The sequence below is a fragment of the Coffea arabica genome, chromosome 10c (genome assembly GCF_036785885.1).
Source record: "Coffea arabica cultivar ET-39 chromosome 10c, Coffea Arabica ET-39 HiFi, whole genome shotgun sequence".
In the NCBI taxonomy this organism is placed as follows: domain Eukaryota; kingdom Viridiplantae; phylum Streptophyta; class Magnoliopsida; order Gentianales; family Rubiaceae; genus Coffea; species Coffea arabica.
In genome coordinates, this window is record NC_092329.1 from 1,099,386 (window position 1) to 1,115,826 (window position 16,441).

The 16,441-nt window shown below is 32.5% G+C and overlaps 2 protein-coding genes across 2 annotated transcripts; one reads left to right on the forward strand and one right to left on the reverse strand.

The window, feature by feature from the left end:
* The first annotated feature begins 2,282 nt into the window (after positions 1–2,282).
* LOC113714302 (uncharacterized) lies at positions 2,283–3,895 on the forward strand. Its single transcript, XM_027238085.2, has 2 exons — positions 2,283–2,819; positions 3,384–3,895. Exons 1-2 carry the CDS (start codon positions 2,433–2,435, stop codon positions 3,825–3,827), a joined length of 831 nt encoding a protein of 276 aa, XP_027093886.1. The 5' UTR covers positions 2,283–2,432; the 3' UTR covers positions 3,828–3,895.
* A 313-nt stretch (positions 3,896–4,208) lies between these two features.
* On the reverse strand, positions 4,209–5,985 carry LOC113714301 (uncharacterized). Its single transcript, XM_027238084.2, has one exon. The coding sequence runs from the start codon at positions 5,883–5,885 to the stop codon at positions 4,440–4,442; it is 1,446 nt and encodes a 481-aa protein (XP_027093885.1). The 5' UTR covers positions 5,886–5,985; the 3' UTR covers positions 4,209–4,439.
* Between the last annotated feature and the right edge of the window lie 10,456 nt (positions 5,986–16,441).

The window sequence follows — 16,441 nt, forward strand, 5'->3', positions numbered from 1 at the left end:
TAAGAAGAGTAATGATTCTATGACCCTTCAATTTGTTCAACTAGTTCTGGAGAATGTCGATAAATCCACACATCCATTTCCACCACTTGCTAAATCCATGACCTTTTTACAATGGGGAAAAAAAGGGAGGTTTTATAATTCACAATTCAATGCACAATAGATAGGGAAATGCTTGTATGTATATCTTAGCCATCTAACAAAGAGTCAAGTGCTTTACATATATATATGTATATATCTGGCTGTGTGTGTGTATGTATGTATATGTGCGTGTACATATATGTATATATGTGTCCATATGTGTGACTGTGTGTCTGTATATATATATATATACACACACATATATGTATGTGTGCATATACGTAGCACACACATTATTTCTATAGTAAAACAATAACTAACATTTAAGAATAAAAATCTGTAGAATATCTTTCTTATTGAACAAAAGCTCATTGGCCACCTCATGCAAATTGGAGTGGAGATTTTTTTCGTGGCTAAAACTAGAAGTAATGAAAAACTGCCGTCCTTTGGCTTGAAGTTCGTGTCGCAAATGTGCAAAATAGAAAGGAAATTAACTGTTAAACAATCATGCACAAAATCCACGTACGTAACTCGATCATCTTTGACTCAGAAAATTTGGTCGTTGAAATAAAACGTTCTCTCTCTAACCATTCAACATAGCAGAGAGGCGCTTGAAATCATTAATGAGCGAATTTATGAAACAGCATCCCATCCATTACTTGGTGATATAAATATGTTATTAATGAATGATTAATGCCGCTTAGCTTAGCTTACCCGGTGGTCCACCAGCTTCACTAAATCAATGGACAGCGTTACCCTGCTGCTGCCTATCCCTTTCCCTTTCTTCCTTCCTATGCATCAAAACTAATCATCATAACAGTAATAAAAGAGATCAATATTAATGAACAGCCTGTCAAAATTGAAAATCAAGAATAATAGCCTTTCAAAATTGAAACGTAGAAAGAACCCTTTATCATGGCGTAAGGAATTGATACATACTCCATCCGTCCCACTTTGATAGTCCTGTTTCTTTTTTCACACAGTTTGAGAAAAAGTAGTTAACTTTGTTGGAAAAGTAAATTTAGATTGCTATTTTCCTAAAATACCCTCACATTAAATAGAGTACAACTTTATGAGAACTTGAATTGATGGTAAAAAAAGAATCAACTCTCATTAAATGGGGTAGGTTTATAGCAACAACAACTTGTATTAAATAAGGATATTTTAGGAAAATGAAAATACAACTACATTCTTCAATTGGAAAGTGGACTGCAATTTGGGACAGACAAAAAAGGAAAACAAGACTATCAAAGTGGGACGGAGGGAGTACAATTTATCATTATCTTACACGACAAGGACCCTTTACCATGGTGTATTCTTGCTTCACGCAAAGCACAATTTGCACATGATGAGATGTTATGAATACGATTTCCCACCAAAACGTCACCCCTTTTTCTTTTTTCTTTATTTTTTGCGTCTCCGCACAGCTAGGGTTGATTTCATCACAATTTCTTGTTGCAACTGGTTCCGCAGAGTCTGATAGTTATCGGCAGATTCTGTGATTGATCCTCGTGTATTACCTTACTGTGTATTATTGAGACAAAACTCTACGTGAGTTTAGGGAATTAGTTCAGGCAAAATATTGGAATACCTTTAAGAAAACAAAAACCATATTAGAGGTAACTTTTATTTTCTGCCTTTTCTATTTTTTTCTTTCTTTCTTTCTAATAAAAGGATCAATATATTGGTCAGTCAAAGAACGATCAAGAAGAGTAGAATTGTTAGTTGTTACATCAATCATCCCTTTTTATTATTTTACATCACATGGTGGCTGTCCCTTTTAATTGTTTGTTTTGGTATAGAATTATTATTATTATTATGTCTTACCTCCGATTGGTCTAATCTTTTTTTTCCAATACAAATGTTTTTAAACCATATACATATACATCCACTTTATCTCTTGACCCGTATTATGTATCGCTTTTTTTTTTTTTCCCCCTACTATTATCCTGTTTCCAGCTATGTACTCCTATGTTTCCTGCTTGTTTCTTTAAAAAAATCTGACGTGGAAAATAGAAAAATGACATGGCACGAGTAGTCTGGAGAAACGCGTCCAAACGGCGCAAGTGAGTCGCGGGCGGGAACGTGCATGGATGCAGCCCAGTCATGGCGTGCCACGTCGGACTCTCCCCCCACCCCCCTGCCTATTTACAGTTAGTTACCCAAGCCGCCCCCATAAATATATAACCACAGAACCTGGATCCTAAGAAACAACGGAGACAGAGGAATCCTTGCCATTCTCTTCTTCTTCTTTCTCCCTGTCTCTGTTCAATTCATTCTCGGGTTATTTCTATTGTCAGGAATTTATTCTTGATCAACTATACACGCTCATTTATTTATACATACATATCAGCATGGCATCCATGCCTTTGCGGGCTAAATCTGTACATAATTTAGAAGATTTACGAAGCTGTTGCTTCGGTAATACTCAATCTTTGATGCCTAACAAGGGTTTTGTGAGTTTTTATAGCCGGAGCAGGAATCATCAAAACCAGATTTGCCAAGCACCCCGGCTTAGTATTAGTTCTGCTGCTGCCTCTGCCTCTGCCTCGGTTGTAAATGATAATACTAACGATTATAGTTGCAGCAGCAGTACTCATTTATCTGTATTTAATCCTCATTCAGCTTCAATTTATAACAATGCTTGTATTTCTTCCAAAAATAAGAAAAGGGTGTTTGATAAGGAGGAAAGTGATTTTTCTGGGAATCTTGATCGCTGGGTTAAAGAATCCGTTGTCGAGGTAAATTTTCCTCAATCTCTGTCGTTTTTTTTTTACACTTTTTTCCATTAATTTTTGGATCCGTGTTCTTTTTCTTCTTTTTTACTTCTTGTTTTTTTTTTTCCCTAATGTGTGTTGGAAATTTTCAACGTTTGCATTTTTTTTAGGTAGATGATAGTTACGTTATTACGCGTATATGCGGCGACCATGTCCCGTTGTACTTAGTCTACAAATAACTCTCTGTGATAATTGATGTTGGACTGTGGTTATTGAGACAAGTACTTAAATTAGTCCATGTCTTGTAAGAGTGAAACTGGCCTTAATTTTCTCTGGATCCTTTTGCCAAAACTGGGTTCGTAATGGATGATGGCCTTGATCTTCAACCATCAGTCATATTTAATAGCCTTTAGCACATATTAGGGATTCCTTTTGTTTGATGTATTCAACAGTTTTGCTGTTGAATTGTATCATCCATCATTCTTTGTCAACTTTCCTGGAAGTTTGAAAGCTTGCCTTTTTTCACTAAAGATTTTGAAGATTTGTCTTGGTATTGTTTGTTCATGGCCCGGTTGTTATTTTGTTCAGATATTGAATAACCTCGATGAAGCACCTTTTCTTGTGCACATCTACTCTGATGGCGAAGAGGCATCTGTATCCATGAGCAACACCAGATTAGTAAAAGAGAAGGCAGATGCACAGAGCTGGCCCCGTATCAAAGGAAGATGGGGTGGAGGTAGCCCCTCTCCTAGTGGCATTATCTTGGTCGAAGAAATGAGCACTGAAGATGCTCTTAGCTCTGATGGTGAAAACCTTGGAAGTTTGGGAATGGATTATGATTCGCGTTCTTCTTCAACCAAAGTATGGGGTATACTGATTCAAGGCAAAGGTTCAACTTGCCCTGCTTGTTACATCCTGAAAACTTGCCGAGTGAGGTCTATTGCAGGGTTCTGCACTCACTTTTGTTTAGTGAGAGTGAAGTGCTTCTTTGAAAGTGTAGATATACAGCTCAAGAAATTGTGGCTGGTGTAAACATCTTATTCTTAATATTCTATTTATTGAATGAAATATACAGCTCAAGAAATTGTGGCTGGTGTAAACATCTTATTTTTAACGTTCAATTTGATTGAATCAAATCTAACAAACCCTATGAGAGGCCATTCAAAAGAATGACTATTTATTACAGCAACTTCATTCTCAATGGTTGGTTCATCAGTCTATTGCCTTTAGACACAAATTTTCATATTCATTACCATTTCACTCACTAGTCATGAACCAACTCCTCCTGTATAAATTGATCTGATCAGCCTGCTGCATCTTGAAAGTGGTATGGTAGGGTTGTCGTCTTTTGATCACCTTTCAGAAATTAGAACAGGAGATAATAATGGTCCGCAACAAATCAAGCAGACATGCTTTCTTTCAATGAAGTCTATTATTGCTTTTAATAACTTTATTCCACCTCTAAATAAATTGCTGAGCTTACGTCAATCATTAACTATGAAAAGCATAAATAAATCTTTGTAGAACAAGCACTTATTGGAATGCCAGTCTTCCAGCTAGACCTGGCCATGGCATTATTTCAGAAAGGTTTAAACAGAAAAAAAAAAAAAAAGAGAGGCCTGCATAGTGACAGGATGTTAAAATTTATTTACAGGCGGGTAACGGAGAGCCACACAAACAATCATTCCCAGAGAATGCGCTGGCTGGAAACCTGGTCTTGGGGAGCTGACCGCACAAGTGATTATGGCTAACGTTCAGTTTTTGAAGCCCTGCAACTGCATTAGGCACCTTCCCACTTATCAAATTCCGCGATAAATCCAGGTCCTTCAAAGTCTTGGGAAGTTTCAAGGTCTCCAGTTTAAAGTTTAACTTGTTCCCCGAAGCGTAGAACCCCTTGAGATATTCCGTTCTGTTCAACAATTTGAACGGACTCCCGGTAATTTGATTCTCAGAAAGATCGATGTAATCGTAGAAGTACGTTTGTGCGGGATTCCAGTCGTCCAATTTCAGATTGATCCCACATTTTGCCAGCTTCAGAGAATAGATAATTGGGGAAGAAGTCACCCAGGCTGGGATGTTGACCAGATGGAACTGGTTATGGGACAAGTCTAAGGATTCAATGCCTTTAACCTGCATTGCTGGAAATGGATCCACTAGGTAATTATGGCAGAGGTCAAGGTTAAATATCTTAGTAAGATTTGAGAAAGTTTTCGGGACAAGTCCTGAAAATTGGTTCCAAGACAGGTCTAAAGTGTCCAGGGCCCGAAACTTTCCAAGGAAATCTGGGATTTGTCCTGAGAGAGAATTGTGGCCGAGCTCGAGGTACCTGAGATTTGGTGCCAGAGATAAAATGCTTGTTGGGATGTTTCCGGTTAGTTTATTGTTTGCCAGGTTTAGATTATAGAGGGTGGGGAACGATGCAAAAATATCCGGTATGGTGCCGGTGAGTTGGTTCCCATCCAGGGTCAAAGAAGTTAAGTTTTTGAGGTTCTGGATTCCCAGGGGTATGGTGCCCGTGAGAAGGTTGCCGCCGAGTCTGAGCTGAGATAGCTGAGTGAGCTGGGAGATTGAAGTGGGAATGTGGCCTGAGAACCGGTTTCCTTGAAGACTGAATGCTTGGAGTTTGGCCAGACTACCAACGTTTTCAGGTATCGGACCCGACAATCTATTGTTTTCAATGTAAATAAAGATGAGCCTGGGGAGGCTGAAGAGGAAATTTGGAAAAGGACCGGATAATTTTCGGAGGTTTAAGAAGTAAACGCCGTCCAAGAACTGAAGTTTTGAAAGAGATGGTGAGATAGTACCGGATAAAACCTGGGTGGAGTTCTGAGGCTGTCCGGAGAGGTCGAGGGCCGTGACCCGGGTGCCTTGTAGGCATGTTATGCCGTTCCAGGAGCAGCAGTCTGTTCCGGGCTTCCAAGACTGAAGCATGCCGGAAGGGTCAGCTGTGATGCCGGACTTGAATGCGAGTAAGCCGGCTTCATCGTCTGGGTGGCATTTTGCTGCTTCGGCTGTGAGGTAGCGGAGATTGAGAAGAGTGAAGAGGAGGAGGAAAGCACAAAGGAGATGGGAGAAGAAGAGAGATTGCATTGTATCTGGATATTGTGCTGCTCTGCTCTATTCTACTGTGTAAGAGACGGACACTAGTAAGATTATGAAGATTGATATGCCAGTTGCCAGCCCCAATCAATCGTACATTCATGTGTGTATATATATATATATATATCAGTAGTCAGCTCCAAGGTCAAGTATGGGATTTTAAAAAATTTATTATGTACTTCCTATTTTAAGTAAGTTTTTTCAAGTGTCATTGTTGTGATTTTGTGAATGGTCGGTCAAGGGAGGGAAAACTTTGATGATGAGTGGAGCTGCAAGTCGGTAGGGTTGCTATTATGTTACCATTAAATGTTGGAACTTTAATGTGAAGGGCCACACATCACCATGCCGGGAGGACTTTAGGATCCTATGTAGCACTCTCAAGATAGGATCAAGGAGCCACCGAGCTTTTGGTTCGGTAGTTATCACCAAAAAGGATTTAGTCTCTTTTTTTTTTTTTTTAATTATAGATTGGGAGTTTGAATTTCATTTGCCGTGAAATAAATTCAAAGAAAGTGTCAGATCATTTTTTTTTTTATTTAGTCAGATTTTTATACATATTAGTCCCTTATACACATGTCGCTCTGTTTGGATTGTAAATTATTTGTCAAAATTTATTTGCTTACATCATCATTACAATTTCCAACACACCTCTTTATCTTTTCAATTATCTTTTTATTTCGCATACATCACATCATAAAAAGTACTACAGTATAAATATCTCAAATAATTTACAATCCAAACAGAGCGCAGTTTCTTTAGCCTCCCCTCTTTATAAATTAGGATGGATTAGATTAAGAAATGCTATCGTTATATAAAAAAAATAAAATCAAGGACTCTCTGTATAATTGAATTGTTAATTGTATGTAAAAATATAACATTTATTTTATTTTTAAAAAATTGTGTCTAAAAATTGATGTGCTAGTGTCTAAATTATATACTACTATACAGCTATTTATCACAATCTAGGGGCTATTTATCACAATCCAACTACGATACATTTGTATAACCTACTCAATCCTAATCTAGGGGGAGGGGGAGCCTAAGGAGAGTGTTGTAGGGGCTAATGGGTATACAAACTCAACTAGATCAAGGGAGTGCTATGACACAACTCTTAAATTTTTTTCGCTGCTGATGAAGGTGATGAGGTTTGAATCCTCACCAACAGTCCAAGAAGGGACTTAAGTCCCTTCCTGATGGCCACTGAGCCATTGGCCCATGGTTGAGACGAGGAGAGTCGGATACGCGCTTTTGGGAGCTCTAAGATGGCCTAGACTAAAACGGGGAATTTGACCGTCCGCAGTCAGCGGAGTAGTAGCAATTTGGGACCTCGATGCTGAATAGTGATGACTAATGACGGTCAAGTGCGTCGGCGGCCAGGTAAGGCGGAGCAGACTAGCGACTTTCAAAAACGTCATGCCGGCACAGGCACATGCACCGCAGCCGCATCTTGCTGGATGCCACGAGTGTCTACTTCCTGTACAACAATCTCCAAATTGCAAAGCCAAATGAGAATTAATAATGACGAAAAGCAAGGCTCACATAACATCAATAATACCCTTTCCAACCATATATTGACAATTCCAATTATGCCACCATATGCTTATTCCCCTTCTCCTCTCATCTAAAATTTCATCCTACTTCCCCTGTGTTTGCATAATCCCACAACAAATCTTATATTACTGTGTCTGGATAATAAATTATTTCAAATATTATTTCACTTGTATCATAAATATATTTTTCAAAATCCACCTTTTAATACTATTCTTAACCATCCTTTTTATCTCATATAAATCACATCACAAAAAATACTACTCCCTCCGTCCCACTTTGTTAGTCTTGTTTTCCTTTTTCGTCCGTCCCAAATTGTAGTCCACTTTCCCATTAAGAAATGTAGTAATTTTCAAATTGTCTAAAATACCCTTATTAAATATCTTGTTATTAATACATTGTTATTAAATACTAACCCACTACACATAGTTATTAAACCCGGCCCGGCCCGGCGGTCGAACCGGTCAAACCGGTGAACCGGACATTGGACCGGGCTGGGTTTTGAGTTAGATCGTTTAAACAATCAACCCGTTGACTAGTCAACGGACCGGCGGTTCGACCGGATTAAACCGGAAACTCGGCCGGTTTTTGTCTACAAACCGGGTTCCTGAGAAAAAATTTATAGGGTCCGTTTGGATTCTTGTTTTTGGGCCTGTTTTTGAAAAACTGTTTTTCACAATCCAAATGCTATAGTAAATGTGTATTTCAAAAACAACTCCAAAAACACCAATATCCAAACAATATATCAAAAACAACTCCAAATACATATTTAATATGTTTATTTCAACTTATATATTTCAATTATGTATAGGATATATATATATTATATTAATTTAAATATATGTATTTATACATATTATAAATATTTTACTTTATATAAAATATATTTTTATATATTTATATAAATATTATATATTATATAAATTATATATATTATAAATATGTTATTATACATTTATATAAATGTTATATATTATATATATTTAATATATACATAATATATATTATATATATTGAACATTTATATAAATGTACATTTAAGCATAATATATATATTTATGTATATTTATAATATACATTTATATTATGTATTATATATAATATAATACATTTATACATTTATATTAATATACATAATATTAATAAATGTATACATTTATATTTATTACATTAATACATTTATACATAGTATTAATATATATTTATAATATATTAATTTATACATTTATATAATATTCATTTATAATTTATACACATTTATAATAATATACATTTATATATTTATAAATATATTTATATTATGTATTATATATAATATAATACACTTATAATACATTTATATATTTATTTATAAATATAATATATAATAAATAAATATAATACACTTATTTATTTATATATAATATATAAATTTATTTATAAATATAATATACTTATTTATTTATACATAATATATAAATATATTTATTTATAAATATTTATAATTGTATTATAAATGCATAAATGTATATAAATATAAAAACATAAAAATTATAAATTGTAATATACATTTATATAATATTCATTTATAATTTATACACATTTATAATAATATACATTTATACATTTACAAATATATTTATATTATGTATTATATATAATATAATACACTTATAATACACTTATATATTTATTTATAAATATAATATATAATAAATAAATAAATATAATACACTTATTTATTTATATATAATAAATAAATTTATTTATAAATATAATACACTTACTTATTTAGAATAATATATAAATATATTTATTCATAAATATTTATAATTGTATTATAAATGCATAAATGTATATAAATATAAAAACATAAAAATTATAAATTATAAATTATAATATACATTTATATAATATTCATTTATAATTTATATATTTATAGTAATATACATTTAAACATTTATAAATATATTTATATTATGTATTATATATAATATAATACATTTATATATAAATATATGAATATATTTATTTATAAAAGTACAAATATATTTATTTATAAATATTTAAATATATATATTTATAAATATTAATAAATGTATTATAAATGCATAAATGTATATAAATATAAAAATATAAAAATTATAATTTATAATTTATACATTTATAATTATATTTATATTATGTATTATATATAATATAATACATTTATATATTTTTATATAAATTTATTTATTTATAAATATTTATAAATGTATAATTATATATTGTTATAAAAATATAAAAATTATAATTTATAAAAATACTCGAAAATATGTTTTAAAAATACATCTAAAAATAATCCATAAAACATCTACAGTAAAAGTTTTTTATATAATTTTTGAAAAACAACCCCAAACACAACTAATCCAAACGGACTTGTATTTAAAAAACAAAATGCTACAGTGCTGTTTTTGAAAAACAAGCCCAAAAACAGCTAATCCAAACGGACCCTTATGCCTTTGATGGGATTCGAACATTGGACGTATAAACATTGTAACAACGCAGACACCACCAAGCTACTTCACAATATGGTGCTAAGGTTTCTTACTTATAATATATAAACCTTTTTCAATTTTATCTTTTTTATTATTTCTCTAAAACAAATTTATTTGGAATCTTTTAATAAAAATTTATGACCCCCAAACTCTATAAGTTATAAAATAGACTTCAAAAATAACATATTACATAATTCATTTTAAAGACAAATATTATTTTTAATATTTTTTTGCACTTAAACTTATAAATAAGTTAGATAATTACACTGAATATAGATAAAATTTTATACTTAAAATTTGGTGTATTACTAAATAATTTTATATTTTATTGATTCTTATATGAATTAATTATTTTATAGCAAATTAAATTATATGAGTATTTGCTATGACATTATTTATTACAATTTATATCTTATATCTTATATTTAAAATTATGAAATATAATATTTAAATATATTTAGTGACCCACCGGTTCAACCACTCACCCACTGGTTGAACCAGTAACCCGTTGACCCACCTCGTTCGCCGGGTTCCCTCCCGGGTTGGGTTTAATAACTATGCCACTACATTGAATACATTGAGTTTTTCCAATACTAACCCATTAGCTGTAACTGATATTAATTGGCACTTTTCGTGATTAGCATAAGGGTATTTTAGGAAATTATTAATCTAAATTTATGTTTCCAACCAAATTAATTACACTTTCTTAATCTGTGTGAAAAAAAAAACCAAGACTAACAAAACGGGACGGAGGGAGTACTATAGTAATTATTTTAAATAATACTCTATTCAAACACAATAATGAAAATGAAAAATGAATGTAGCATCAATTAAACGTGTGGTAGTGCCCGCTAGCTAAGGATGTCTTAAAGACACAAGTACAATGCGGTGCACTAACTAAGAAGGTGGCATTGGTAAGGAATGGCTTGCTCCCCGCCTTCCTTCCTAATTTAATTCCTCCTTCCGCTGAATGATCCATTGAAATCCTACTGTTGAATCTTCTGAAGTTGAATTGTCTTGTACCAGGTCAAAGGCTTGAACAATTGCCACTCATGTAAACGATCTTGTCACTAACATTTCAGCCTTTTTTAGGCTGCTCTATATTTTGTTATTGCCATTAAATGCCTTGCTACAGCTTTCGTGTTTCGCATTCTGTGATCTATTCATTGGCATTTTTATGTTGCATGCAATAACTAATTACTCTGATTTTTAGTAGAAATTTGTAGGGGAAAAATAACAATAATATGTATTAACACTCTATTAGGTTGACTAAGTCCCGTTTGACAATCTAATTCAGCACTTAAATTTAATGAAATCAGATCCTAACATATTCAAAACCGTTCGATAACAGAAAATTGAACATCTGAATTAATTAGGTAGCACTGAATTTCGTAGGTAAAACTTATTCTCAAAATTAAGTGATAAACTATTCACTTATCACTAAATATGATATGCACTCAAATGTATTAAATTTAATAATTAACAATTTAATATTTAATACATTCAAACTTCAAATTTTTATTTCAAATTTCAGTTTTATCAGTATCACCCCAACCGCCCAACTCTAATAATTGATGAGCGTACTTGATGAAAAGTTAGTACAAAATAAGGGATAATTGCAGAAACCTCCCCTGAGGTTTATGACATTTGCACTAACCTTCCCTGTGATTTGAAAAATTACACTGACCTCCCCTGAGATTACTAATTTTTTGCAAATTCAGTCCAAACGATTAAAATATTATTTTAAGAGTGAAATTAAAATTTTTTACCAAATTTGTCCTTTGTACTACATCTCCAATGAATGACAAAGTACTACAAATAAATTAACAATTAATAAACTTTAAGGAGTATAGTTTATAGGCAAATACGCATTACCTATTTAAAGTACCGGTTCTTTATGGGTATTTTACTTTCAAACATTTAATTTAATACAAATATTTACACTCAAATACGTATTTGTATTTACTTTCAAATATTTAATTTTTATTAAATACAAAAACTACCAATCTCTCTTCCGTAAAAATATTAATATAACACTTTTTCAAATTTAGTTACAAACATTTATGTATTTAATAAAAATTAAATGATTTAGAATAAAATGCCCATAAAGAGCCAATACTTTACTCATGTAATAGATGAAAGTCATAAAGAATTAATACTTTATGGACCATTTTTTTAAAATATTTAATTTATATTAAATAAATAACCCACCGATTTTCTTTTTGCAAGAATATTACTGTAACATTTTTTTAATTTTACTTACAAACATTGATATATTTATCATAAATTAAATGTTTGAAAGTAAAATACCCATAAAAAGTCTATACTTTAAATGAGTAATGCGTGTTTGCCCATAAAAAGCCGGTAGCTATTTAAAATACCGGTTCTTTACAGGTATTTTACTTTCAAACATTTAATTTAATACAAATATTTACGCTCAAATACAGATTTGTATTTACTTTTAAATATTTAATTTTTGTTAAATACAAAACCTACCAATCTCTCTTCCGTAAAAATATTAATATAACACTTTTTCAATTTTAGTTATAAACATTTATATATTTAACATAAATTAAATGAATAAAATGCACATAAAGAGCGAATACTTTACTCATGTAATGGATGAAAGTAATAAAAAATTAATACTTTATGGGCCATTTCTTTTTTTAAAAAAATATTTAAAGTACCGGCTCTTTACAGGTATTTTATTTTTAAATATTTAATTTACAGTAAATATATCAATATTTGTAATTAAAAATTAAAAGGTGTTACAATAATATTCTTGTAAAAAGAAAATCGATAGGTTATCTATTTAATATAAATTAAAATTTAAAAAAAAGAAATGGCCTATAAAATGTTAATTTTTTATTGTTTTCATCCATTACATGAGTAAAGTATTCGCTCTTTATGAGTATTTTATTTTGAATCATTTAATTTATGTTAAATACATAAATATTTGTAATTGAAATTGAAAAAATGTTATATTAATATTTCTACGGAAGAAAAACTAGTAGGTTTTGTATTTAGCAAAAATTAAATGTTTGAGAGTAAATATAAATCTATATTTGAGAATAAATATTTGTGATAAAGTAAATGTTTGAAAGTAAAATACATGTAAAGAGCTGGTACTTTAAATAGGCAATACGTATTTGCCTATAAACTACGCTCGTTAAAGTTTATTAATTGTTAATTAATTTGTAATACTTTGCCATTCATTGGACATGTGGCACAAAGGACAAATCAGGTACAAAATTCTAATTTCACTCTCTAAAATAATATTGTAATCATTTGGACTGAATTTATAAAGGATTGGTAACCTCAGGGGAGGTCAGTGTAATTGTTCAAACTACAGGGGAGGTAAGTATAAATGTCAGAAACCTCAGGGGAGGTTTCTGCAATTATCCCTAATATATCTATAGATGATTTGATGGCTGTCGATTTCAGTAAATAAATTGTTATCCAAAGCTATTACGACTCTTTTTGGCAAATATGTATGCAAGGCGACACATTTTTTTCTTTTTTCTTTTTAAATTTTAGTAAAAGAGCAAAGTGTTGATACAAAGACTTTCGGGGCAAATGTGAAGCTCTGACCAGAATATGTATAGGGGGGTTTAGAACAACTTTTTGTTTGTTCTTACTTCTTAGGATAAAATTAAAAGTTTTGCAAAACTTAAGGGCTCAATAAAGGATTTTATTTCTTTGGAGGGCTATTTGGCCATTAAACCAACAACTATATAAATGCGGTTTAAATTTGGAGCAACATTAATATTGGTCTCTTCTTCTCCCTCCCTGGTTCCTTCTTCTGTAACTTTGTAACTTTTAGGGTACCACAATTTCTCCAAATGTACTGCATTCCACCGTTAATTTGTCTAAAAGATTGGATCTTTCGAGTTTATCAATATCATGTATGGGTTTGTCGATTGGAGCTCGTAGCAGCGGTAGGGATCATATTTCTAGTGCTCCATTTTCACTTGTGGGCTGCTGCTCAGTCACTCACCAATGGTGCTATTGTTGAACGAGAGAAAAAAACCGAAGATAAATAGGGGGGAAGAAAAAGCGACAATGGGATAAGAAAAAGTGCATTCAACAAAAAATAAAGGGCAATTTGGATTACTACTAAATAAAGGCCAAAGTATTTATGAAATGACAAGCATTTAAAGGTTTGGCGTCGGCAAAAGGGACTACTACTCCGACCCGCATACTGGGGTTAGCCAAATTTTATTTTCGTTTTGTATAGAAGGTGACATGAAAAAGAGTTATATGGGCAAAATTGAGACTTTCAACATGATTTTGGAGGGACAATTCGCCAGATGACCAGAAGAAAATGGGCTATACCTCTTCTCTGCTTCTTTATGGCTCCTTCTCCTGTTCTCCTGTACGAGTAAAACTTAAGGTAAGGTACCACATTTTGCTGCAGAAATTTTGGGTAAAGATTGGGTCTTGGAGTTTTATGATGTATGGGTTTGTCCATTAAAGGCCGCAGCAGCAAAAGGGGCCATTTAGTAGTTGTCAATCTGCAGTTATGGACTATTCAACGTAGCAAAATGGGTTCTTGTCATTTATTTCATTGAAAGTACAGCTAAAAGTAGTAGTGGCTGAGAAGTTCCTTATTCGATGGTAACTGTAGTATTTTTCTTTGGCCATTTCGTTTTTGAAATTCTGTTTTTGACTTCTTGAAAGGTGGAGTAAGATGCAACTTTTGTAAATAAATTAATGGTTCTCCTTCGATCTTAACGTTTGTTAAATATTAACCTCTGTCGAGGCCATTTGCCTCCCCAGTTTAGGCTTCTTTTTTAGTTTCTATATACTTTGTGTGCACATGTATTTTGAAGCAGTAATAAATAGATTGTTTTGAAAGTTATGAATGATTTGCAATTCGTAAAGCACCGCTACAAAATCTGTCATGGAATCCACTGATGGCCGTTTGGCCAAACAATGGCTAACTGTATATGTGATTGGTGTACGCTACAGTTTTGCTTTATGCTCGGAAGCTTTCACTGCACCAGACATTAGGGCCACCTCTTTTGGCTATGCTGTTGAACCTCTGTGAAGATTCACTTTATCATTTCATTGACCGGTTACATATCACGAATTTCTCATCGCAGATAGACACTTTTTTACTGCAAAATGGAAATAAAGTGTTATGAGAAATGGTTATGGTTATACTGTGAGGCAGTTGATGCACTCGAGGAGCTGGGAGATGTATACCAGTACATCAAGAGCAGTCAGTACAAGGAGGCATTTTGTGAAACCTGTGTCCCTCCCGTTGCTCCTTCCTCAAGCTGTCGGCTAGTGAAAGGAAACTTCTGGTTGGAAGATCTGCTGCTGCTGCATTGTGTGTGTGTGTTTTTGGGGTACGCATTGTTTACAACTGACATATTCCGCCCATTCATTGCGTGATGTACCTCAAAGGTTGTCAGCCAATCAGAGAATTCTTTATATGTATGTGAAGCTTCATGCAATATAAAGCTTTTGGGGGGGGGGGGGGGGTTTGGTATTCTTATTATGGTGGTTTGATCGGTAGCCCTGGTCGTAATTCAGGGTTATTATATCATATTCGGTGGTCTTCAATACGTTGGGTAGCCTATCCATGAACCTGCAAATAAATATTCAAGATGTTGTACATAAAATTTCCCCTTCCAAGTTAGCATATTTTCAGGAAAAATAATAATGTATGCAACTTTTCAATATTTTTAGCACAGAAATGTTGTTTCTGTTTTTAAAAAATTTGCTATATAGAATTGTTTTATGGCCAAATTTTGGATCGTTAATGAGTACCATATATTCCAAATAATAGGACTGATGCTGAACCGAGTAGCTTGACTCGAGATAACAAGTTATTTGGTCAACAACTTGGCTCGAGCTTGTTTTGACCGAACTCGAGCTGCTTGATAAAAGCAGCGAGTTGAGCTCGAATTTCAATATTTTGCACTTGAAGGCTCGACGAACCTAATCGAGCTTTTTATAATATATATTTTATTTTTTATATTTATTATTATGAAATGTCAATAATATCATTTATTTAAAATTATATGTAAAATATTAATTTTTATTACGTGAGTTTAATTAGACTTAATTGAGTTCGAATAGGTTCGATAGAGTTTGATTTGAATTTGTTACATTTAATTAAACTCGAACTTGAGTTCGGTCTCGAGTAACGTAAATTGAAGTGGAGTATGAGTTCGATCTCGAATTCTAAAAGTTCGATGAGATCGAGCTTAATTATTTTATTTCGAGTTGAACTCGAATAGTGCACTTCTCGACTAGACTCAACTTGGCTCCAAATAGAACTTCAAATAATCTTTCTATCCAATCACACTTGTAAACGTGACAAAAGGCAAAAGCTTCCAAACACCAAGCTTCCAAATAGAGATTTGTTTTTGCAGTAAGAACCGCCAGTGTAATTTGGACAAATTTTAGAGAACTTATTTTTAATTTAGTCAAAATGTAATTGCAAACATGCAAATAGAGAAAATAACGGGC

Excerpts from the sequence above, each read along its gene's own strand:
- LOC113714302 (XM_027238085.2), top strand. The coding sequence starts at position 2,433 with ATGGCATCCATGCCTTTGCGGGCTAAATCTGTACATAATTTAGAAGAT. Across the intron at positions 2,820-3,383 it reads TTAAAGAATCCGTTGTCGAG|ATATTGAATAACCTCGATGA; the intron begins GTAAATTTTCCT and ends TATTTTGTTCAG.
- LOC113714301 (XM_027238084.2), bottom strand. The coding sequence starts at position 5,885 with ATGCAATCTCTCTTCTTCTCCCATCTCCTTTGTGCTTTCCTCCTCCTC.